The 26,991-nt window shown below is 40.0% G+C and overlaps 1 protein-coding gene across 4 annotated transcripts; it reads left to right on the forward strand.

The window, feature by feature from the left end:
- Positions 1 to 1,394: 1,394 nt before the first annotated feature.
- On the forward strand, positions 1,395 to 26,991 carry znf710a (zinc finger protein 710a). 4 transcript variants are annotated; one of them, XM_084409871.1, is made up of 5 exons: positions 1,395 to 1,595; positions 21,355 to 22,920; positions 24,324 to 24,515; positions 24,631 to 24,805; positions 25,129 to 26,991. In XM_084409871.1, exons 1-5 carry the CDS (start codon positions 1,569 to 1,571, stop codon positions 25,290 to 25,292), a joined length of 2,124 nt encoding a protein of 707 aa, XP_084265997.1. In that variant the 5' UTR covers positions 1,395 to 1,568; the 3' UTR covers positions 25,293 to 26,991. The 4 variants fall into 4 exon arrangements, with proteins under 4 accessions (XP_084265997.1, XP_084265999.1, XP_084265996.1 ...); XM_084409873.1 differs by having other exon boundaries at positions 21,355 to 22,890; XM_084409870.1 differs by lacking the exon at positions 1,395 to 1,595 and adding an exon at positions 19,063 to 19,156.

The following is a 26,991-nucleotide window of genomic DNA, read 5'->3' on the forward strand; positions in this document are numbered from 1 at the left end:
ATTACTGCAATTCCTACAACACAGGGATTCTTATTTAATTGTGGATGCTTCAATTACACTGATAATCAGCACCATGAGACTTCCCATTAAAGATTAAACCCTGTTAGCCTAAAGGACAAGAAAAACAAGGGGGATGTTAAAATATTTTATATAAACTATGAGTTTTAATTATGCAACCCTGGAAAATCCAATCAAAAACCACTAGATTGTGACACAAGCATTTGGACAGCTGATGACGTAGGGCTCCATCTGGAAGCTGTTTTATTTCCTATTCCACACATGTAAGACATCAGTTCAACTTTATTACCCTCAGAACCTCCGCTAGCACCCTATTTGTATGTTCGGTGAGGAGCGGCTCGGTTACATAAGCAGAATGAGTACAGAATTCCAGAAATTCCAGCTGGAGGAACAACTGTGATCCAATAAGGGGTACAGAGAAAGAGGGAGTTACAGCAAATGACGACAGAACTGACTCAACACACGCACACAGCTGATCCATCTGCAGTGCTGGACATATAGATTACCCATTACTGAACCTCCAGGCTGTCATTTCCTTAAAACAGAGGAGAATCAGAGGCCTGGACTGTCTCATTGCGCTCATGGGAAACTCGGGATAGGAAATGATCTAAAACGCCATCAGCAAGACAAAAAGCATCAGGCTAATACTAGTCTGATCATCTCAGAGCGTCTCTCAGGACATTATCTCATCAACTCACTGAGAGTGAGAAACTTAATGCATTTGATCTGGAACTGCATGATTATTAGTTAGAATTATCTGCATGTTTCTTCTCATAGAAAGGAAGCAATTAAGCTTTAAGGAGCTCAACAAACTTTGATGCAGAAGCTAAATAAAAGACAGAGGAAATGTTCTACTGCCATCTAGTGGCAAGACACGTTTATAAACAAATCTCTCTCTCTCCCTCCCTCCCTCTCTCTCTCTCTCTCTCACACACACACACACACACACACACACACACACACACACACACACACACACACACACACGTGTAGTATAAGATGAAGATGCCACGAAGTCAATTTGAGCTGTGTAAAGTATTGCACCAGAGTAAAATACGTTTTACTTCGGCTTTTAACTGTTGTCAAACCTCAGAATTTTCAATAAAACAATGGTGACATTAATCACATAAATAATTAAGAAAGCGATTAAGCGTCTTTCCAGGCAATGTCTATTTTAAAATATAATAAATTAGTGTAGAACAATTTTATCTTGCAGTACTGAGTCTGTCCTATAGAGGGCAGTGATCGCCAATCATTCGACTGAGTTTGTTTAACTCATCACAAATCAACGCAGAATACTGTAAACTTGAAGGCTATCTTGACGTTCTTACATGTATATCCTTATCCCTCGATTGATGTTAATGAAGTGACTGATGAAACTGACTTCCTGATCCATGCTCGCTAATGGCTCGTCACTTTTGCTGCCTTCACGTGCCTTCAAGTGAATTGAGGCCTGAATAAACAATCAACCGGCGTCGTGTTTACTAATGGGTACAACCTGTCCTACCTGAGGTCTGTCGTTGGAAGGGGCGTGTCCATCCATACTCAAGATGGCGGAAAGCAACCTGCAGATGATGGTAATAAATGATTATTTTAATTTCATTGTTACATAATAATGCATGCTTTGCTATTTGCTTTTTGGAGATAAATTATTTAGATGTCATGCATTGGTAAATAATGTTGCTAGCTATGCCTACTCAACATTAAAAAATAAATAATTGTTCAGTTGTTTTGGTTTGCTGACTGTTCTGAGTTTAAAGTCACCATGAAATCAAAATGGACAATTCTTGTTTTCTTATGGAATATTGCAGTATATCTTATAAATGATTTATCTGTAAACATCACAGTTTTTTTTATTCATGTGCCCTTGTACTCGAGACGAAAATGTTAAAAATGTGCATAAAAAACTCAATATAGACGGATCATTTTTTTTATCCAAAAAGAAGACATGCAAATGGAAACACATTTACTGAATAAATCCCTCGATGTACAACAAAAATCTCACATGACTTTGCCTCAATAGTGAATGTGATTTGATAACTGGACAAACCAGCGAATTAGTTTCATAGCACATTTCAAATGTTGTTTTAGTTCTTCTATAATGCCTGAGCCAAAGTCTGTCATAAAAATTATTTGGTTTAATTCCCTCCCTGAAGCGTCTCACATGATTGCGTTCCTAAACATCAGCATCCGAACGCAAGATAGCATGACAGCGTTTATTGCATTTCGTCTGTGCTCTCTGCAAGTCATTTGTTATGTAGGATAAAAGAGCCACAGTTTCTTCCCCGATTTCAGCAACTTCCATTTTTATTACAGATATTTTGTGCCAATTTCCCAGGAAGTGATGATTATGTTCTCTTGAACACATGGGGTGGAAACGCAGCTTTTTTCGCAAATGTTTTATGCGATATTCCAATTTTGCACACAAGTTAAGTTCGCAACTTTGGATGGAAACATAGCTACTAATTGAGAATATAATATATCTTAGATCAGTGAGTGGATAGCAAGTCTGTAGTGAAGTCAAAGTCTGCATGAAATGCTTTTCTTCCCTATTGTGATGTATTTGTGGCGAGTGAAACGGCTTCTCGAACAAGAAAAAGGTATGCCGGGACTTGTTTTTTTTTTTTTTTCATCAAGAATTGATTGTAACTTTGGATCATTGTGGTTTGCTATTGTGATCTCATGTGAGTGACAGGTTGTCCCGCCCTCTCGTCAGTAAAAACGTCATTGGAGAAGACAAGAGATGTCGTTGCAAGAGGAAGGGGAAGTTATTTTGATCAAAGATTATGAGGGCACTTTTTTGCAAATATTGATGAGCACAAATAATACAAAAAAATAGTCCATAAGAATTGTCAATTTTGTGACTTGGCCTCCCATATGCTCTTAAAGGCAGCAATAAAACTTGAGTGAGACTCGAGTTACCAAGTTAGGTTGACCCACAACCTTTCAACGTGGTGGAGAAGAGAACCATTTCAGTTGTGATTGGTAGAAAATGATCTAAGTAAATCTTCCTTGTTAGCTGTTTTGCACATGCAAAACTTGCTGCCAAAAGGCTAATGTGTTGTGTGTGGTGGACAAGGCATTGTTATGTGACCGCTAACGTGTTCTCAGTGGTTTTACACGTTGCTACACAGTTGCATTGGGAGTTTCTGGGTTGCTAGAGTGTTCTGGGTGGTTCCTTAGAGCCCACCTTCACATATCAGAATCACCTACACCACAGCGCACGCATAACACAATGAGATCTTGTGTGGTCCATAATTTATTAGGTTATGTTATGTGAGATTGTATGGGAGATAACAGCCCTGCCTTGCTTGTCTTAAACAGGTAGTGCTCTGCACACTGTACAATTCTCATTCATTGTCTATCTCCCAACATCTAATATTATTGGTTGTCGCATGCAGTATAGCCAGGGTGTATATGGAAGGTCATTGTTTTCAATTACAGATTGCATTTTCGATACCCAGTATCAAATTGTTTATCGCGACATGTCTGCTGGCAGGACAACTATATGGTTGACAAGTTTTTCCAGCTAGCTTGGATAAATGTTACCTTACTATTCAATGGCTTGGTGATGGAACTGCATATATTTGAATATAAATTCTGGATTATTGTATTTTCATTTGTAGAAATGTTAGCCCACTTAAAGGGAAATCTACCATCATTTGCTGACTCTTATGTCGTTTCAAACCTGAATGACTTCCTTCTGTGGAACGTTAAAGAAGATAATATGAGAAATATCAGTTTTTTTTGTCAATGGTAACCAAAACAAAAAAATGTGTGTTCCGCAAAACGCAAGAAAGTCATACAGGTTTGGAACGTCTGTTTTCCGTTGCGTTTTTTTTGCGTACAGACGACAACGTTATGAAAACGATTCCTGCGAATCTACGGATCTGCGAAAACAACAAAAAATGCTGTATTATGCATGTCAGGCCAGTAGGTGGCGATGTCACCTTGTAAAGAATCAATACACGCCTATAGACTGAATGTGCATGACGCCAGCGTTTGCACAAATTCGCATTTTTGTAGTTTAAACGGAGATGACAATATCGTTTTCAAAAACTTGCACTTTAAAACTAGATTTCAAAACTTTGTGTTTTCAGGCCCCAAAACACCAGACAGTTAATTGATCTAATATTGCGTCTCTGGAAAATAGTGATCTATAGTATTTATTTTGTCGAATATCAAAGGTTTTTGTGTCTTATTTGTTAATGAGGGATTTGAGTATATTAGATTTGTGGAGTAATTAGCAAATGTTTGATTTCCATTAATAACATATTTGCTGATGCATCATCATCCTGCACATGCTAAACTTAATATAATCTAAATATGTTACATATTATGGCTATATGGCTGTTTGTTAAGTCTAAATTAATCATTTAGACTTAAAGGCAGAGGATGTGGTGTGAATCTTTAACTTTGGTCTTAAAATTAGAAGCCTCATCCTTGCAACTTACCACAGATTTATCTGTCAAGAGTATGATGAAATCTTGTGATAGATGTGTAGTCGAGATGGACTTTATAGCTCAATGCATTTAAACCAGATAAATGGTTCATTTCTGCCTTTGTCAGTATGTAGGCTGGTTAAGATTTTCTGGTGCTATTAATTTTATGCCATTAAATCCATATTTTTAAAAAAAAGAAAAGAAAAGAGAAAAGACAGTTTCTCTCTCTCTCGCTCTCTCTCTCTCTCTCTCTCTCTCTCTCTCTCACTCTCTCTCTCTCTCGCTCTCTCGCTCAGCGCTAGCCTTTGCTCTGCTTCTTTTTTTCTCTGTCTCCCCCTCCCTCTCGCTGTCCCTCTTTCTTCTCTTTCTTTCTCTCTGGCTGCTTTTCATTCCTGTTTCTCTTTTCATTGTTTTTTTTCTCTCTCGCTTTTCTTTAGCTCTTTGGGACCTCTATTTCTTCTCTTCCTCTATTCAGGTTTTCTTTATTCTCTTTTCTGAATAGTTGTGGTACTTAAAGGGAAAGGGGAAAGGGAAGGAGCAGGGGAGGGAGGTTAGTTTCAGTCAGATCTCAAGCATAACACTTCCTCCTACTGCAGTCAGTCTCAACCAGACTATGCCAGGGACTTTTTCTTAGTGCGTTTTGTGTAGTGACTTACATAAAGCACTCGGTTTAGCCCTAATGAAACACCCTCAGGTGCCTTTCTGTGCATGCAAACTTGTCTCATTTTAAATAATCCTAAGTACAGGGGTATATTGTGTCTCACTGGTTTTCTTTGTTGTCGAGGTTGTGATATATTGCTGTCACTGCTGCAGTTTTGTATGAGGACCGTTATCTCCTCATAGGAGTTGTATAGGCCTCAAAGGGACATCTTCATCACAGCACTGAGCTGACAGGCCACAGTATGTCCTGCCACATAGCATGTTTTCACTAGGAACATATAGGCAAAGGATATGAAGGAACCCAAGAGGCCAAAGCATAAGAAATCTAACTCTTTGTTATTAAAGTCAACATAAAATTAAAAATTAGGGCTGGATAAATTTCATTTGAGACAAAAAAATATTTTGTGTATTTTGCTTATATATGAAAGAAATTCACTGTCAGTTAATGCTGAACATTCTACAAGTAACCTTCTAACAAGAGGAACCAAACTATGCAGTTCAATTGCTGTTTATTGAACAAATATATATAAGCAATTTAATAAGCAACACAACCAAAAACTCGGTGGATACCAATTTAAGCAAACTTCAAATGGCATATCTTTTGTAAAACAATTATTATTACCTTGTGTAAAATTTTCAGCTCATGAATGCCCATGAAAGAGATGATTCATTAAATAGACTAGCTCATAAGAGTAATTTGTTCGTGAATCTGATGCTGACTGTGCTGTATGTTTTTTTGATTCCGTAAAAATATCTGTTTTAAAAGAGTTATTTTTTTCATTTGTTTTAAAGATTCATTACGACTGGCCCATAAGAGACATTTGTTCATGAATCTGACAAAGCTGTGCTTACTGTAGACACCGGTACAGAACAGAAGGTCGATTTTGGGATTTTAATAATCAAGATCGTTCAAAATGTCAGGGTTTATAATAAGTTGACTTTACTTAGAAACAGAGAGGAAACTGATTGCCTTAAAATTTCTAAGTAGTGTATTCATTTTTAGTTAGCAAAACTTAATTCATTTAGTAAAGAAAACTTGTTAACTCAAAATCATTAGTTGTGTTAACTTATCATTAGTGTTCACATTACTAGTAAAATCTTAGGAAAATAGATTTTTATTATCATAAAAAAATATATGATAATAACAGATCTTAGGCAAAACATTTATTAATTATCAATTTTCTTAAAGGGGTCATATAATGGTACATGCACTTTTACAAGTTGATTGTACTGAAATGTGTGTTGGCAGTGCCTGTACACAACCATCATAAAATGATAAAAATACATCCAAATTGTACTGAAATGTGTGTTGGCAGTGCCTGTACACAACCATCATAAAATGATAAAAATACATCCAGTGTTTGTTTTTTTTAAATCTTCTTATATCTTTTCCCCCATCTCAAATCAAGCCGTTCGATTTTGTGACGTCACAAAATCGACGCCCCTGCCACGATTGTTGATTGACAGCAGCGTTTCAACACAGACCCGCCCTCGCTCGTGAGCGAGCTGTCTGTCATCATAGTCCGCGCGTCATTGTTGATAAGCTGGAGCACTGTCTATGAGCAGAGTGGAGTCTAAGCGATTGTGGTGTTCTGTTCTTGGGTGCAATAAGGAACACAGCATCATTTTGATGTTCCTTAATCCGAACCGCTGAAGACGCAGTGGCTGAGTTTTGTTTTCAAAGGGAATATTCCCCACGATCAACGTCAATGCTTTCATGTTTGCACGAATCATTTCACACACCAGACTGCTTTACAAACGAGGGTCAGTATAAAGCTGGTTTTGCTAAGAAGCTGCTCCTGAAAAAAGGATCGGTACCAACTATTCGTGTTCCTGCTGCACCTCCAGAAGAACTGAGGTGAGTGTAACATTTTATTAACCTTTATATTAATCTTTGCAAATCGCTATCACGCTTCACGATGAATGCGGCTAAGGTTTACACTCAGGGTACATTACGGCATGTTTTCTATGTACGACATTCTCAATATAATTCATAATCCCACGTTTATAATGAACAATGCGTTATGGTTATTGTGTTATTGTGTTATGGTGTACGCACAGAACAGAGGGTCGGGGTGAGCAAAGCTCATTATCATTTAAAGACACATGCACTTAAAGCGGGGCTCAGTAGTTTCGGGATTTCTTCGCTGTATTCTCGCTTTTTGCTCGCAGGTTTCTCTCTAGAGCTCCCCCCACAGCTTCGGAATAGATATTTGACAACACTGTTGTAAAAACTCGTTGGCGATTCTCAGACACCAGAGGCTAGTAGATCAACGACATCAAAGCAGATGGGACATTCTTTAAAACGTCTTCTTCATTCGGGTTCGAACAGCGTGAGGGAGCGCAACAATGACAGCATTTTAGCAGATTTCTTTTGGCCGTAAAGCTATTGTTTACATCGCGAGACCTGATATCACACGATACTTCCTGACGCGGCGGCTGGCGGCCCGCCGGCTCAAAGTTGCAAGTGTGGATTTTCCACTCACGGGCACCAGGGGGGTGCGAAATTTTATTTTGACCAGGTAAAATGAGTGTTTTCTTACAATACTAATGAGAATTTTTAATTAAAGTATATTACAAACTTTTAATTTAGACCCTAAAGAATCATATTAGCTTGTACAAAAATGGCATTATATGACCCCTTTAAGGCATTACAATGTACCAAACAATGCCATTCTGGCACCCCATTCTAAACATTTTTCATTAATGTAACAATATGCATTACAACAAATCATGACTGATGAATAAACAAAGAATACTGACAATCTTTTGACAAGAAACTGAATAGCTGACCCTGTAAAAATCAATGTTTGCTTAATTTTGACACTTAGAAAAACATATTTATTTAACAGAAATAAGTCAAACGGTGCTCTTAAAAAAAAAAAAAAAAAAAAGTTCACCCAAGGTTGACGAGTGACAATTTAACACATTATTTAAAAAGAATGTTGACTTTAGTGCAACAACAAGCTTTAAGGGTAAGTTCACCCAAAAATGTTAATTCTTTCATCATTTATTCTCCCTCATGACGTTCCAAACCATTGGACTTTGGTTAGACTTTGAAACACAAATTATGATATTTTTGAATGAAATCTAGGAGATTTCTGTCCCTCCATTGAAAGCCCAGGTAAACAAAACTTAAAAGATCCAAAAAGGTTATAAAAGGCATTGTAAAATGAATCCACATGACTATGGCTCCGTCTAGAATAATGCTGTGCAAGAAGACTCCAAATAGTGCTTGTGGAGGGAGAATCCTGGCTGTCTTCCCTTGTCACGGTCAGAATCCTGATTAAAGAAGTTTTGGGTGTGTCCATCACAGTCCTAATAAAAACAGGAACAGCAATAATTAAAATTCTGGTTACATTACAAATGAAAATCCATATCCAAAATAGGCTTGGGCGGTATTCGAATTTTGAAACCGTCAAACCGCCTCCCTATTTTACCGGGGTATACGGTATTACCGTGACTAATTAAAAATTATGACATAATGGGCTCAGACGGCGTCACCAAACTGTTGGCTTGTGCCTACACCGTTCAGAAACTGAATGCCAGATCGGACAAAAAAAAAAAAAAAAAAAAAATCAAGCCCAACCCCTGCACGTTGTGTCTGAGTCAGGCCGACGGCATTAACTGTTATTATGAGCGGAGCCCACCATTATTCAACATAATATCTGTGTGCGTGCAAGTTGCAACAAGCAAGAAGTGCCTTTGTAATCCGGTGACGCGTGTCCATTGATTTTTATTAATAAAACTTTTCTGCAAAGATGGAAGTTGACGATCGCATCTCTGTAGTGAACGCGCCTATAGAGAGAAATGCACATCATTACACAATCAGAGAGTGGCCTTTTTCTTTTCGTTTTGAATTGTTTCGTTTAAAGAAATTGACGATCGGCATCTGAACGCTATAGAGAGACATGCACATCATGGATTACAGAGAGTAGGCTAGTCTATTTATTTTCGTTTTGAATGGTTTCGTTTACTGAAATTGACGATCGCATCTCCCTATGAACGCGCCTAGAGAGAAATGCACATCGTGGATTAGGCTACTTAGCCTAATCAGTGAGTAGTAGCCTATTTCTTTCGTTTTGAATTGTTTCGTTTTGAATTGTTTCGTTTAAAGAAACTGACGATCGCCATCTCCGTATGAACGTGCCTAGAGAGAAATGCACACCATTGATTAATCAGACTATATTTCTTTTCGTTTTGAATGGTTTCGTTTACTGAAATTGACGATCGCATCTCCGTATGAACGAGAGAAATGCACATCATGGATTACTTAGCCTAATCAGTGAGTTGCCTATTTCTTTCGTTTTTAATTGTTTCGTTTAAAGAAATTTCAAGCTTTATTTATTTGTCATGTCTGTGAGGCATAGCCTTTTTTATGAGATTTCAATGCAAGTGACAGCGGCATGCCCATCATGTCATGATTATATTAAATCCAGGCAATTTTGGTTGATGAAAACTTTATAAAAATTTAGATACAATTTATACAAAACGAAATTCGTTTTAAAGAGGCCTTTTACAAAACTAAATTTATTGAAGTGGTCAAATCGTCTGACTCCCGATGCATCCCATCTTATTTGTGCTGTTCACTTTTCATAATCAACAAAGATGGAAAAAATAACATTATAATATTTTAACAAATACGAAACTTAATGCACTTATGTATCCTGGCAGCAGTGAGTGGGCAGTTGTTTCGGAGATGCGACGTTAGAGGTGTTTACATCTCTCGCGGTCACCTTTTTATTGCACAATTTACAAATTGCCTCGTCAGTATTTACCGCCTCTCCCTTCTCATTCGGTTGGAACCAGAAATATTGCCAAACTGCAACCACACATAAGCATTTTTTAGGCAATAAATAAATAATATATATTATAGGATAAGTGCCGGTAATGACGGTATTGAAACTGATACCGGTGCTATTTTAAGATCCCGCGGTATCCGATATTACCGTAATACCGCCCAACCCTAATCCAAAATACATCTAACAAAGTATCAGGTCTACGTACAACTAGCAGAAATGAATTATGGTTGTTTAAGTATTGTCTGAAACAGACACAAAAAAAAAACTAAAAGTAAAAAAAAAAAAAAGTAAAGTTTGTACAAACTTTAAGTTGGCTTGAAAAAGCCTAGCCAGAAAGTTTTAAAAAGTTTTAAAATGTTCTAGCATGGTTTAACATGATTTACCATGTTTCTAGTGGTTTACCACATTGCTAGCATGATTTACCATGGTGTACCAGGTGATTTAGCATGATTTAGCATGTTTTAACATGACCATGGATGGATGGATGGATAGATCATCAAGATTAGTTAGAAAGAAAGAAAGATAGAAAGAAAAAAGAAAGATTAGTTAGAAAGAAACAGAAAGAAAGATTAGTTAGAATGAAACAAAGATTTAGAAAGAAATATTAGTTAGAAAGAAAGATTAGTTCGAAAGAAAGAAAGATTAGTTAGAAAGAAAGATTAGTTAGAAACAAAGAAAGAAAAAGATTAGTTCGAAAGAAAGAAAGAAAAAGAAAGAAAGATTAGTTCGAAAGAAAGAAAGATTAGTAAGAAAGAAAGATTAGATGAAGAAATAAAGATTAGTTAGAAAGAAAGAAAGAAAGAAAGAAGAAAAAGAAAGATTAGTTAGAAAGAAAGAAAGAAAGAAAAAGAAAGATGAGTTAGAAAGAAAGAAAGATTAGTAAGAAAGAAAGAAAGATTCGTTAGAAAGAAAGAAAAGTTAGAAAGAAAAATTGTACACACAATAAAAACATCTAAAACATTAAAAAAGGTTTCTTTACTGAATACATGCAGCCAAATATCAGTGACTTACAAATGCTAGACTACTAATTTCGATTAGCACAATGCCAACAATCAATTTCAATAAAATAACATTACATCCAATATCACCATGTAACACTAAATTATTTAATCTGATTACTACACAGTCGATTAATGTATATTAGGCAATTCAGAAATAAATAAAAAACTGACAAACAAGCACCAACTCACCTTTCCATGTGCTTCTCCCCTCAGAATCCATTGTGAATTGACTCCATGTACATGTAGAACTGCGTATGACCATTCGAAAATTTCACAAAACTCATTATTTTAAGTAGAGAATAATTGAATCTATTAAGTTTAAGTTTAATAACTTTCCATGCTAAAAAGTTGTCGTTACTTAGTTAAACTCAGTAAGGTCAAGAAACTTAAAATAAGTTATAATCACAACATTTTATTAGTAAGATCATCAGTTACATTTTATAGTGTATATTTATTTTTCTCATCTATGTACATAATTCCAATTTAAAATCTGATCCCGAATCAGAAGACAAACCTACACCTCAAATACCAAGGATACTCCAGTATGCGACTGCTTGGTTATAAATCATCTTTATTTATATTTTTTCCTTTTGTATTTGTGAGTTAGTTATTACATTTATATTAGTGTTTAAAAGAAGACGCTACAGAAACTCGTTACATTTGCCAACTGTGAAACGTATTACATATGTTTTAGAAGTCTTGGTTGTGGCAAATGAAGTTTAAATACTTGGATTTACCACAGCTATGGTTGACAAAGGATAACTTACGCTGTTTCTTGTTCTATCGTTTGTTGCACCGTTGTCCTTATATTTATCGTTCATAATTTTCAGTAAAGTGAGTACATATCAAATGATCTGTAACAGACAAAGCGATAGACATGGTAAAAACATTGCTACTCACACTTGTGTTGCGACATTACTGTCAGATCTCAGATCCAATATAGTCAGCACTGCATCATCTTTTATTTTCAGCCTCTGAAAAGCCTGTGTCGAGCTGACCGAATCCAGTGTAAAATGACGCGAACAAATGAACAGTGTCACGATCTTGAACTTCTTTAAAATTAAAGTTTATCCACGCTTTCCTAATATTCGGATCACAAAGAAGGCAATGCAAAGACTTGGCAATGATGTAGAAGTGGGCGTTGATCTTCCTCTGCAGAGGCCGTCTATGATGTAATACCGAGACGAACTCTGAAACGAGTCATTTTGGCAAGTTTTGAGATCTGAAACTTTTATAGGTCAAAATGAAATTTTGATTTCTCAATTTCTGACCCGAACCCTCCCCGTAAGCAACTTGGTCTTATTTTGAAATGACATTTCCACTGACATCACTAAGGCCCTGTTTACACCTGGTATTAAGATGTGTTTTGGTAAATCGGATCACAAGTAGACGAGGGAGACACATACCCGTTTACACCTGGTCTTTTAATCCGTCTCTTTGGTCCACTTCCAATCACTTCTTTTCCGATTTCTTTGAGGGGAGGGTCTATGGCTATGGGCGGCTAAATGAACTTTTTCAGATGTTTCAATTTAATGGACGAAATGAATGCGATCGGAGATGACAGTCTTTCTTTTCTGCTCTGATAGTCACGAGACTGTGACAAACGCTGTGAGTGCGTGTTAGAAATCAGGAATGATGAGAGAACATTGTGCTTGGGACATTTTTTTCCATCTTCAATCCAAACTTTTGTCTTCAGCCGAGAAAGTTGAAATCCCGTCTGGCTAGTGCGCTTCCCATAATGTTTAGGCATTAGGTCAGTAGGCGGAGAGTAGGCGAACTCATTCGACCACATGAGCGTTTACGCTACGAAAGCAATCCGGTCATATGATTACCTCTGGAAGTGGTCGAAAGTGGACAAGCACAAATCATTTAAGACCCCGTTTACACCTGTATTTAGCATCGTCCACTTGTGAGCCGATCGACCAAAATGCATCTTAATATCAGGTGTCGGCTGAAGACATAAGTTTGGATTGAAGACGAAAAACATTCTTGTATGCAATCCAATCAATTTCCAATGTCCCATCCTATATCTTTCTCATTAATTATCCCATTTCACTCAGAAATGCATCACATTATGAAAGCGAAATGGTTTGCAAACAGTTCACTTTGACTTTAATTATAAACACATCACATAGACATCTACACCATGCTGAAGTAACCGTGGCGAGATGAGGACACACGATAACCAGTTTGATTCATCCTGTAATTCTTTTCACGGCAGACCTTCCGAAAGCTTGAAGGAACAGAGAAGCAGCCCAGGGATGAGCATTAAAGAACTGACCACTCTGTCTAGCACACATGTAAATGAGAGATTGTGCCGGTGGAAAGGAAACCGGGGATTGGACGAATGTGAAGTGATTAAAAATGCAGAATTGATAGGGCAACAGATGAAACTTTTTCTCTCTCTCTCTCTCTCTCTCTTTCTCTCTCACTCTCCATAAGTAAGAAACAGGAAGAAAAAAAAACAGCATGATGGAATGGCAGGCTTGAAGGGGAGAGAAAGGTGAAAGACAGATGAAAGTGAAAAGAGATAAAAGCCGGAGTGAGGAGGGTGTGGGATAAAGCAGGAGGAAGGGAGGCAGAGATGAAAGCAAAATGAGAAAGATAAGAACAGAGTGAGAGAGAGAGACAGAGGGAAACGGAGGGAGAGATAGATAGTGTACAGCGCAGAGAGAGGGGTAACCATGGAAACAAGAAGAAGGTACAAAAGAAGAGAGAGACAAAGGGGTTTTGATTTAAAAGAATGAAACTTGGGAGAAAGAAAAAGTAATTCAGGTTGAAATTTGTTACCGTGAGGTGAGGGAGAAGTACAAAAGAGCGCGAGCGAGCGGAAGGACGGACACTTTTTCCATGCTATTTATGAGGCCGAGCAAATGAGACTTCGCCTACGGTCAGGCGTCAGAGCCGCTTGTGTTTACAGGCCTCTTCGTCTGAGCGCAGGCCGAGTGAAATTGGATGTGAAACTAGGCGGCCAGACTCGTGCCGTCAGTCCATTTAACTGCCATTAGCAGGATTATGAGATGAAACGGCGCGGGAGGCAGGAGGCAACCGTTCCCAGTCGAGGCTTTGACCTGCTAACCTCAGACCGCAGGGAAACACACACATGCAGAGGAGTGGCTCCTGAATGCTTCTAGGCCCGACACAATGAACTTGTGCCTTCACAGCTGAGGTTTGCAGGGTGTGGACGCCCGCCTCATTCACATGCATACAATATAGCCTCCTATGTTCATTCAAATGTGTCTATCTTCATGGAGCCCAAGCCAGACATTGCTGCTGCTGCTTTTTTTATTATTATTCTGTGTTTTTTTTTTTTTTTTGTCTCTTGTGTGTCTCTTTTTCTTTCTGTCTCCCTTCCCCCTTCTCTCCTGTCTTTCTCTCACTGTCTCTCTTTCTGTTTCTCTCTCTCTCTCTCTCTCTCTCGCTCACTCTCCCTCCCCCTTCTCTCTCTCCTCTTTCTCCTTCTCTCGCTCTTCTTCTCTCTCTCTCTCTCTCTCTCCCCCACTCTCCTCTTTCTTTTCTCTCTCTGTTCCTTTTATATCCTGTGCTGAATGCTCTCCTCCCTCGACTGTCTTTCTCTTCTCTATTCACTCTATTTCCTCTCGGCAGAAACCTTTTCTTGCCCAATATTCTGTCCAACATTTTATCTGTAACCCCCATGCTGAATGAGGAGGGTAATCTTTTATTCAGGATTTGGAGAGCCTCTCTTCTTTGCATCTTCTGTGTTTGTGTTTGTGTGTGCGTATCTGAGCGCAATTTTCTCGGACGAGCTACAATTGAAATACACAAACATTGAAATCAAGAGCGCAGGATCATCGTCAGGGCCGAGACGCAACTTTCCGTCGATGAGATTAAGGCTCAGCGTTTGGATAAACTTCCTCATAACACGTTCACACGAGTGGAGAAATGATTTAGAAGTTAATTTAGAAAGGAACTAACTGCTGGCAGTTATGTCTGGTTTGGGGTCAAAGGTTATGTCCATTGAGTTTCTGTGGTTAATGAGTGGCAGTGCTGGTGTGTGTTCTGGGCTCAGATGGGGGGAGCTGAAGGCTGGCTTGTATGTGCTTTAACACCCCACTAGATCTCCACTAAACCCAATCTCACGGCAGCGCAGAGTAATGATCCCGTAGCTTGGATGACAGGTGATGGTCTGGCTTTGTGCTAATTCATGTTTGTTCGGTTCTGCCCATATTAAAAGCGTTTGAACAGATCATTTATCATGGAGACATGTTTCGATTAACATGACAGCATTGTAGGGGAGTGGGGTAAGATTGGCCACCTCGTTAAATCTAAGCAACTGCGTGGTTTTTGTCACGAAGTAAAAACGTCTGTTAATGTTTTATAGGCGTTTATATATATAAGTGAATTATCTACATGGCAGGGAAAAATTTAATTATGTAAAAGCAGATCTAAAAAATTTGAAAAATGTTTGTAAGTTTCTTTTTGTATAGACTTCACTTATGCTCACCAAGGCTGCATTTATTTGATTTAAAAAAAAAAATGCAGTAAAAAACAGTGATATTGAAAAATATTAAATATATTTTATATATATTGTATATAATACAAAACAATTCCTAATACAATTTATTTCTGTGATGCAAAGCTGAATTTTCGGCATCATTACTCCAGTCTTCAGTGTCACTGCGATTCCTTCAGGATTATTAACAATTAACATTTCTTATTATTATTCATGTTGAAAACAGCTGTACTGCTTTTTTGTGAAATCATCATGTATAAAAACATTCAGGATTTGATTAATAGAAATTTCATATATTTGACATTGAAATAATTTGTAACATTATAAATGTCTTTACTTCTGATCAATTTAATGCTTCCTTGCTGGAAAAATTATAATTTCTTTACTGAAAAAAAAAAACTTTTGAATTGTAGTGTATGGGTAGTTGACACAATGTATCAATGAGCTTTTTTTAATCAACATCAGTATTTGTTAAAATGTAAATGATTCACCTTATGATTTTTTTTTATTATTGATGATTTATTATGATTTCAAAATGTCTATTATGATTCTTTTTAAAAGGTCCTGTGGTGTGATAACAGAATTTTCAAATAGATTTCATAATCTTTAATTTAAAAATGATGTATTAAAAGCTGCATGCATAATAATAATTAGCAACATGCATTTTAAAAATGTAGTTTAGCTTGTCACACCACATGACATCACCTTTCTAAAAACATTTCATGTCAACTACACACATCTTATGGTGAATTTCTATTATAAAACCATGTAATCGTTTAGTCATGAAATATTACTGTAAATGCAGTGTTTTCCCAAAATGGTACCTGTGGGGTAAAACGTGACAGTTTAGGATATACTGTCTCCAAATGCTGGAATAACTATTCTAAATATTATTACTCTTTCAAATACTTTTATACCAAATGTTGAAAATTATTACTACATTCAAATATTCAGAATATTGATCTTTTTCCTGCCTGCCTGAATAACGTGCATCAAAATAAGACTTTTTTTCGTATTTTTGTTCACATTTTTATTTGAAACGTAAATTGTCCCTAGGTTGGTCCCTGATGATTCAACTTACCCCTTGAAATGATACAGCTTTCAATTGAGAACACATCCTGAAAAAATATATTTAATGCATTGGAGGACAACTTCCATAAAAGTGGCACAGTTTACCCCACACTCTACTTTTGAATTTATCTCTCCCACAAAACAAAAAAAAATTAAGAATTGAATAACTTGTGTTTGTGCTATACACCCCTTCTCCTTCATTGCGTCATTATGAAAATGTTTCGAGTTTCCCCGTCGCATCTCAGCTCAGGTCAGGGTTTTGGGAACCAAAAACAACCACGTGCATATACATCCCAGTCAGGTCTCAGCCACTAACCCAACCGGTTCATGCCCACTTTCCTCAGTATCATACATTCACACTGCCACAGAATACAATGCAGACAAAAGTTCCCTATTGCTTCTCTTCAGGCAGAAGAAAAACACACAAACCACAAGTACAAGTGTCATGCGATATGCTCACACACACATACACTTGTCTGTAAAACCTGTAGATGGATTCCCAAACCACACACCCCTCTAAAACACAGCTACACAAACCTGTGAAGCAAACGCAGACACACACACACGCAGAAGAAACGGGTTTGTTATTCATCATGTATCCTTCCCTGCGTGTGTGTGTGTGTGTGTGTTAGGACTGGTTCACACAAGTCTGATACTTCTGGGCAAATGAGGTTAGGACAGGTTTCAAGCAATTTCTTTCTTCTTCTTTTTCTTTTAAGGGAGGAGGAAAACCTATAGGCCTGGATGAGTATTCCAGCCAGCGTATTCTCTCTTTCCCCCCTAACTTTTGTTGTCTTCCCCCTTTTCGTTTTCCCCACGGGCAGGCAGCTCTGTGTTGTTTAACGTCCCTGGCCGTTTCTTCTTCCATGTGGATTCTTTGTCTTTTGCGTCTTATCTCTTTGTTTCTTCCCTTGCACTCTTTCTATTTTCTCTCCTCACTCGCTCTCTCAACTTCCTGCTATCTCTCCCCCTCACTCACACCCTCCCTCAATCTCTCTTTATCTCTGTCTGTTTTCCTTCGCTCCCTATCTCTCTCTCTCTCTCTCTGCCTGTCCTTTCTCTTTTCCCTCCCTCCCTCCTTTCCTCTCACGATCTCTCACACGCACACACATCTTTCTCTCACTCAGACGCACATATAGTGACTCTCCTACAATGCTTGATTTTCTCTCTCCTTCATGGATTGCCCTTTCCTGCTCACTGATGAAAAATGTCCTCCACTCTTCTCACACACTGACGGTATACAGCACTCCTTCACTCAGGTGTGTTCCATGCCATAATAGAGGCTCTTTTGTGGGACGGCCAGCCTATATCCTGACATTAATAAGCTCACGGGAAGTGTTAGAGTAATCCCATACCTTTTCCGTAATGAGGATGAGCGGGAACACCTCAGCAACGGAGCGGGCAGGTAGCCTGACAGAGGAAACCAGAACTTCAATAGTTAATATCTTTCCTTGCTGTTTTTCCCTTTTCCTCTCTTCTCCCCTGCTCCCCCCCCCCCCCCTTCACTCATCCACTCCCCCTCTTTTTCTCTTGCTGATGAACTCCTCTTTTTTATTTTCACACTCCACCATCCCCCTTTTCTCCCCCCCCCCACTATCTCTTTCACAGGCTGCTGAAACTCTCTCTCTTTCACTGCATTCTCTTTTTCTATCTCTCTTTCAGTCCCCCCACCCCTCCTCTCGAGCGCTCTCCCTCCCTCTTCTCTTTCTTTCTGTCTTTCTCTCTATTCTTTGACCTCATCTTTTCTTATGCTTTGCTCTCCCTCCCCCAGTTCCTCTCTTCCTTCTTTTTTGCTGCATTCTCTTCTTCTCTCGCCCTCCCCCACCTCTTTTCTCTCTCTCTGTCGCTCTCTCTCTCTTTCTATTTCTCTCCCATTCACCCCCCTTCCCTTCCCTTCCCTTTTCTCTCTATACCTCTCATTCTCAGTCCCCCTCCCTCTTCCTCTTATTCTCTCTCTCCCCCATGTCTGTCTCACTCCCTCCCTCTCTTTCCAAACTGCTTTTCTTTCTCCTTTTCTTTCTTTTGTCACTCATTTTTTGTGCGCACTGCTCTCAGACATTGCACAGGCGTCTCGCGGCTTAATTATTTGAGATGCGCAAATAAACAGACCTGTAGAACTCCTCCCGGAAAACATTTCAGCATATCTCACTCACTGTCTGTCTGACACCGACAGACACACCTCCAGTGTGTGTGTGTGTGTGTGTGTGTGTGTGTGAGCGCGCGTGCACATGCCGGCTTGAAACATGTTTGCGATCATCTCTAAAGTGAAGAGAGGACGTACATGTGCGGAGAAGTGAGCTTTTGTTAGTAAGAGAGAAATATGTTTGTTGAAGGGTCACGCCGTATGGAGTGTGTGCGTGAGAAAGAGAGATAGTGAATGCGCGCGAGAGAGAGAGTGAAAGAGAAAGAAAGAACGGAGAAAGAGATGGGGGAGTGTGAGGAAGGGAGGGCAGAGAGACGGAAAGAAAGAAAGAAAGAGAATGGAAGAAATAGGTTTGTGTGTGTATGCGTGCGAGAGGCAGGCACAGTCAGTTCTGATAACAGCAACAGTAGGAGGAGGATGAGTTTGGCTCCGCCCCTCTCTCGCTCTCGCAGTTATAAATAGGAGCTGGTGTTTTTTGCTCCTCTCACTTCTCTTGAAGGATGAGGTCCCTGAAACATCTCAAACATCACACCAGGAGTAATGTGGTGAGTGCTCAACCCAAACATACATGCTTCCCGAAGCGACTTGTGTTGATATATTGACTTGAGCTGTTGGTTAATTGCTGTGTTAAAGTTTGTAACTCTGAACTGTGGAAATGAAGTAACTTTTTTCTCTCTCACAGAATACTGCAAGAGTGTCATTTATACTTTAACCTCTCTCTCTTTTACAGTCTAGCCTCTCATATTGTCTCTCTACCTTGAATGCAGTAAATTTCTTTTGTTTTCTCTCAGACTCACAAACACACACACAGGTTCATTCTATGCTAGTCTTTATACTAGCTAGCGTTTTTGTTTTTTATCTATTTTTATATTCACTTCAGCTCTCTCCTCATACAGTCACGGCTGCTATCTTGCCCGACTGGCTCTTTCATTTGTCTTACTGTCTTAACACTCCTTCTTTTTCCTTTTCCTTTTCCCTCCCTCCTTCTTTCTCATTTCTCACCCTCTTCTTTTCTCTCTCTTTCTGTCTCCTTTTTAGTTTCAGTCTTTCACTCCCCACACCCCTCCCTCACTCTTTATCTCTCTGTTGTACTCTCTCACTCACTCAGCTTGTCTTAGTCTCTCATCCCCCGCTGCCCCTCCCTCTCCCTCTTCTTTTCCTCTCACTCTTTCTTTATCTCTCTTTATCTTTCTTTTCTCACTCCCCTCCCTCACTCAGTCACTCAGTATATCTCTCATCCCCCAGTTCCCCTCCTTCCTCTCTCTTCCTTCTTTCACTTGCTTCCTCAATCACCCTTTTTCACTCACTCACTCTTTCACTCTTTTTTTCTGTCTGTTTCTCCCTTCCTCTGTCTGACTGCTTTAAAAGCAGTAATTATAAATGACACGGTTATCAGGGCATCCAGGTTCCCCTTCTCATTTCTCTCTCTCTCTCTCTCTCTCTCTCTCTCTCTCTCTCTCTCTCTCTCTCTCTCTCTCTCTCTCTCTCTCTCTCTCTCTCTCTCTCTCTCTCTCTCTCTCTCTCTCTCTCTCTCTCTCTCTCTCTCTCTCTCGCGCTCTCTCGCGCTCTCTCTCTCTCTCTCTCTCTCTCTCTCTCTCTCTCGCTCTCGCTCTCTTTTCTCTTTCTCTCTGCCCCCCCACCCACTTCTCGTTTTCTTTCCTCTGTCTCTCCTTGTCTCTCTTCCTCTGTTTTACAGCTGTCAGTCTCTCCCTCCCTCTTTTCCTTGTGTTTGCTTGTTTTTGCTTAAGCTGAAATCCGTTTTTCATGGCTTTCAATTCAGCACAAATCAAGGTACCAGCTCGTTAGAGGTGATAATGTACGTTAATGACTTTCTGAGCACACACACAATTACTAGTGTGAACATGACAGTGATTTGAGCATTCTGGTAATCCAGAACAGAGGTGTGGTAAATTGACCTGAGCTAAGAGTTCAACCAAGTTGTCCTTAATTAATGCATATGTAAGTAACATAATCATCAGCCTCAAAGGAACGAACTGAATAATTTTGGCTACAGCCAATCTCTGAAGTCCGCGAATAGACTGGACTCACTTATGTTGCTGGTTCTGCTAAAACTTCACTGTCCAGCCTTTTCATAGTCAGCAGTGGCAGCGCTTGACCTCGCAGGAAATGCTGTGGATAGTCCACGGATGTAGACTTCCCGCTCGGACCCAGTCACTCTTTGTGCTTCGTGTCCTTTTAAAGACTGTGAAGGAAGGAAGCATGGCGCTTGAACTGTCTTATCTCTTCTATCTAAAGCAATCTCTAGTGGACACGGAGGCAAGGCGTTGTCAGAATATGTCTCTTGCTTGCTGCTGTGAAATTATAAAATATGTGTAGGCTATTTTATATATAGTATAATTATCTTTCTTTATGAGAATGTTCACTATTTGACAGACAAAAAAAAAAGGAAAAAAAGATCAGGTACAGGAAAGGTTCTAGAAAAACATTCCTGCCATGTTGCCAGAAATTGCTTGATCTGACTGAACTGTCATTTAGCTCGAAAGCAAATCCTATCCAAACAGCTTTTATTTGTTGCCCCGCATCAGTCAAATTCGTTGTTCTGACACTCATGTTGATGTGACGCTGTTGCACTGACTTTGTTGCTATTGTAGTGACACTGTTGCCATGACAGCATTGGCCAGACTTTGTTGCTACGAGTGTATTGTATTGACGCTTGCAATGACAGATTTATACACTGATTTCATGAAGTATTGCTAAGACCTGTTGTTCTTTCCATTGACAGGAAGAACAGGAGGTTCCTCTGGTCCGCTGCTATTCTAAAGTGATGGAGCATGCGGTGGATGTCAGCACTCAGACTGACCCGGTGGTGGTCCTGTCCCTGGCCCAGGCTGCTGTGCTGGGCCTCATATCTCAGAACGAAATCTTCGGAGCCACAATTGCCCCAAACGGTTTCTACACGGGAGAGGGACGTGAAGGCCCTGCTCCCCCTGCAGAATCAATGGAGTATGAATATGCAGATCAGCTAATTGGAGCCAATGGAGACTATCTGTCCGAGCCTCACGGGGAGAACAGGAGGCCAGGAGGGCTCTACGGGGCAGAGCGCAGGCGACCGGGGCCCCGCGGGAGGACCAAGAGGCCCTTGAGTGAAGTAGAACCGGAGCAGTCCACGGAGAGGTCTCTGGACACATCGAATCAGGTGAAAGGAGAGAGCCCTGAGTTCTCTAGCCCCTGTTATCTCTCGAATCCCCAGCAAACTGACAACGAGCCAGAAGTGTTGGACCTAGCACCTCACAGAGTGCCAATGAAAGAAGAGCAGTGTAACAAAGGCTACCCTGAGTCCTCGAGGGAGCCTGCCATCCAACAGGTAGACTCTGAGACTCAGTCTCAAGGCCCTGTGGAGCGTGGAAAGGCATTGGTGGAGTCCCTCAAGGAAGGGCGGGGAAAGGAAGAGGAACAACAACAACAAGAAGAAGAGGAGGAGGAAGTAGAGGAGAAAGCACTGAACCTGAAAACCACAGAGGAGGATGTGAGCCCAGCAATGAGGCGCTACTATGAGTCCAGCGTGACGGCGTACGAGGCTGCTGAGATGGGCCTGCCGGGAGATTACGAGGAGGGCGGCCAGGCCGTTGCGTGGGCGGAGGGCGAGAACTCCTTGGGTAGACGGATGCAAATCGACCGTCTAGATATCAACGTGCAAATCGACGAATCGTACTGTGTGGATGTGGGCGAAGGCCTGAAACGCTGGAAGTGTCGCATGTGTGAAAAGTCCTACACTTCGAAGTACAACTTGGTTACACACATCCTCGGTCACAATGGCATCAAGCCACATGAATGTCTTCACTGTGGAAAGCTCTTCAAGCAGCCCAGCCACCTTCAGACACATCTGTTGACGCACCAGGGCACGCGGCCGCACAAGTGCACCGTCTGCAAGAAGGCCTTTACTCAGACCAGTCACCTTAAACGGCACATGTTGCAGCACAGCGACGTCAAGCCATACAGCTGCCGCTTCTGCGGCCGAGGCTTTGCCTACCCCAGTGAGCTGCGCACTCATGAGACTAAACACGAGAGCGGCCACTGTCACGTATGCACGCAGTGCGGCATGGAGTTCCCCACTCACGCACACCTCAAGCGCCACCAGGTCAGCCACCAGGGCCCGACCACCTTTCAGTGCACCGAATGCCATAAGTCCTTCGCCTACCGTAGCCAGCTCCAGAACCATCTGATGAAGCACCAGAACGTGCGGCCTTATGTCTGCTCGGAGTGCGGCATGGAGTTCGTGCAGATCCACCACCTGAAGCAGCACATGCTTACACACAAGGTATTGACACAGCCGGCCCTCAAACACAAGGTACTTAAACCTCATTAGTTTTTGTAACCTTCCCGCAACCGTCCTATTAGAAATGACTCCCCAGTGACTTTCAGATCCCGCCTACATTGCCAACATCTACATGTTCCCATAAATCCGTAGGTTACTGTGTCATCTTCAGCTGTGTCTCGGGTATTGCCACAAAAAGTTTCAGTGTAAATGGAGCTGTCTCTGTCAGTCCCTTCCAGCCATCCAACCCTGCCATTAACTCGTCCCGTTTCTCTGTCCCTTTGCGCTAGTATGGAGCTGTTTTGTTTTGAGTGTGCTTTGTGCAGTGAAGTGTGTCTCACATGCTGATACTTCCTCCTTTCATTTCTCACTCTACATGTGTATGATTCATCTCGTCATGCAGTGTCAGTAAACAGAATGTGTCATCATAGGTCAGCGGGGTTATAAACCAAAAACACATCGGCAGTTAGTCCTTTTTTTTTTTTTCAGCTACTGTTGTCTAGTTTGGAATCCATTTTTAGATGTATTGCCATTAGAGATAATGCTTGAATGAAAACACTGTGATTTCAGTTAGTTGGGTACACTATATGTCCAAAAGAAAATGGACACCTGAATACTGCTTTATAGTTGCTAATAATAGGGAGTTTCCACTAGATGTTGGAACACGAATAAACGAATTTGATACTATTCAGACATGAGCATAGTGAGATCAGGTGCTGATGTTGGGTGATGTGGCCCGGTCAAAGTTCCCAACAGAGTTCAGTGGGGTTCAGATCTGAGTTTTGTGGCCAGTCAAGTTCTTCCACAATTTGTGCATAAGGACATTGGGACACTCCCTAAACTATTACCACAAAGTTGGAAGCACATAGTTCTCTAGAATTGTCTTGACTGAAATTAAGGGGCCAAACACACTGATTATAAGGGGTATGCACCTGCGGCCTTGTTGTGTAGGTTCAGTCATAGCACATTCTGAAATGGAAAGGATGTTTGCATATATGTTAGGACAGCAGTAATCCCTGGTTACACTGGAAGTGTTCACTGAATAGTCAAATTGTTAAGGCGAGAGAATGTTTAACACTCTTCATTTGTTAATGTTTTAGCGTGGTGGAGCATCAGAGCTCACACTGCAGTGTATACACGTCTATTTACCCTGCAGCATTGCGATAAGAACAGTGAATAAAGTATGTGTGCGTGAGTTTCTTGCTCTGTATTATGAATTCTAGTGAGCGAGCAAGACAGGCACCCTGCTGATGAATTCAGCTGTGCTTATGACAACTAACCACTTTTTCACATTCAGCTGATGCCAGTGATAAATTAGTTTTTCTCCCGCCCTCAAAAACGAAAAAAATACGGGCAAATTACAAATGTTACTTTTAAAGTGATGGTCGCAATGGAATCATATCTAAATACACTGCCATTGTCTTTCTCTATCTCAGGGTATGAAGGAATACAAATGTGACGTGTGTTCTCGCGAGTTCACGCTTTCTGCCAACCTGAAGCGACACATGCTGATTCACACCAGTGTGCGCCCTTTCCAGTGCCACATCTGCTTCAAAACCTTCGTTCAGAAGCAGACGCTTAAAACGCACATGATCGTCCACTTGCCTGTGAAGCCTTTTAAGTGCAAGGTGGGTACAAAGAACTCTTCCATGCACTGTATAACCCTGCTGGAGTCTATATTTTTCTACTTGATATGGCTGTGAATCAAACATAGACCTCTAATCGTTGCCTTTTTTTTTGTAGGTGTGCGGGAAGTCCTTCAACAGAATGTATAACCTGCTGGGTCACATGCACCTTCATGCCGGCAGCAAACCCTTCAAGTGTCCTTACTGCACCAGCAAGTTCAATTTGAAGGGCAACTTAAGTCGACACATGAAGGTGAAACATGGAATCCTGGACACATCAAATGAAGGGCAAGGTGACATGCAAATTATACCTCAGATTATACTTGCTTATGGCTTACTTAACGACAGGACAGAAATAGCCTTGAGGTTTATAGAGCTGCTTCGCCTTTCTGTGGGTTTATAGAGTGGAAGCTGAAAAAAGTCAATGCTAATGCTAGTAAAAGTTTGCTATCTAGTGTAAATAAAAGTACCACGGCTTGTGATGATATTAGACTGATTCAGTGATTTAATTTAATGAAATTATAAAGTATTGGGTAACCCCCTGAATTCACATATTGTGTATATGTTGTGACAAAAACAAGTGTTGAAGCTTATATTTGTGTATTTTCTTCCTCAGATGCCCTGCCCGACACCGAGGGTCAGGAAGATTACGAGGAGGAGAGCTTTGATTACAGTGAGAGGGAAAATCTAGCCAGCAACAACGCACAAGATTTGGCAAAACTCGCCAAAATTAGCTACTACAACTACACCAAGGTCGCTGCTCGCTACAACACGACTTAGGCAGCAGACTGAGACACTAAAATGTGGTTTAAGGGGGTGAAAAAGACTGCAATGGTCATTTCAGTAGTACTCTTGGCTCTGATGAGGAAATAGCCATCGTGAAGTGGATGTGCACTGGAGCCCATTTTGGGTCTGTGAAACTAAAGCGATAGCCGATTGAAGCTTCATTTTAACAGTCATTTTAAATTGGGGGCCATCCTGAAGAATAAAGGACTGTGTCTGTGTAGATGCTGTTCTTTTTTTTAAACAAATGTTCCACTTTTTCCCCATTACAGAATGCAGTTCTTAAGAAGTGTATAATTTCTGAGTTACGCTCAATGGGGGAGTGAAACGATATGTTCAGATATAAGAAAGCACTTAAAATATACAGACAATCCACAGCTCCTTTAAACCGATAAACCAAGACTGCTGTTTAGACCATTGATCTTGTCTGTGGTTTTACTGTCCAGCAAGTTAGATACCACTTAGTAGGACTTAACCAAAGCTGACAAAGTGCAAATAGGTCTCATTACATGTTAACTTCCCCAGGATTTAGTTAAGCATACTGTGACTTTTTGTTAAGATTCTTCTCCAGCATTTTTTCAATGGGCATATGTTGTTTGTAGCTCATAGTGGATTGATAGTTACCTGGAAAGGGTTTTCGTTGCCTAATATTTTTTTTAATTTTTTTTTGGCATTTAATCACTGTATGGCCTTCTGGATATTTCTTTGTTTTAACATTATTGCAAATAGTATTTATTGTTCAATGTTTCTTGGCATTCACAAATGTAAATACATTGCCAATGTTCCAGATGGGCAGATTTTATTTCAAATTTAACAATTCATGGGCTGAGTTAAATTTGAGCATAATTGCATTATTTACCCAAGTGCATTGTTTGGTCCATCATCTTTCAATTACAAGAATCTTCTATCTAAATTATATATTATTTTTTTCCCCCATCTTTAGTTTGATGAATGTAATAATACTAAGATTTGACCTCAATATTTCACAGAGCCATGCGTCAGAAAGAAAAACTTAAATATTTTATCTTCACAAATATCTGAAATGTCTTTTTAGTTTGCAATCTGGTCTTTACTACTTCTGTGTACTACGTACCAGCGAACTACGTGGGCTAAATTCATTTTATTTTTAAAATGTGGTGATCTTCTAGCATCATTTTTTTTTGGTGTGGATTATACTGCCTTTTTTCCAAACCTCATCCAATTTTGCATCCATTTTAATCTCCTTTGACATAAAACCTTGTAACATGTACTGCATCTTTCACAAAGTCACCAATACTGGTTGAATTTTGAAGAGGATGCCCTAAAAACACTGAACAAAAATATTAACTGCCCTTGTGTGTGCGAGAGAGTGTCTCATCCATCATTCCGGCGCAGAGCTCCGGAGTGATGAACGACAGTCTGCCGACATGTGACAGGGCTCGAGACCCAGCAGAGAACGATTGGGGAAATTCACCATGTATTCTCCATCTAGCTAAGAAACTCAAAATGTTAATGTGAAAGATTTGGTGCATTTTTATTGTTTTAAATGGCTGTGTCCTTGCATTTTGGCCTGTTAGCTCCAAACTAGGAAGGAGTTTGAGTTTTGTAAAAGCTTTCAATTCTTTTGTTGCACACTGATGTGAATATGATGTTGATACATGTCTGTTAAACGTTGTGCTCTGGACATTACTGTAAATTAATACATTTATTTACCTTT

The sequence above is a fragment of the Rutilus rutilus genome, assembly GCF_951802725.1.
Source record: "Rutilus rutilus genome assembly, chromosome: 5".
In the NCBI taxonomy this organism is placed as follows: domain Eukaryota; kingdom Metazoa; phylum Chordata; class Actinopteri; order Cypriniformes; family Leuciscidae; genus Rutilus; species Rutilus rutilus.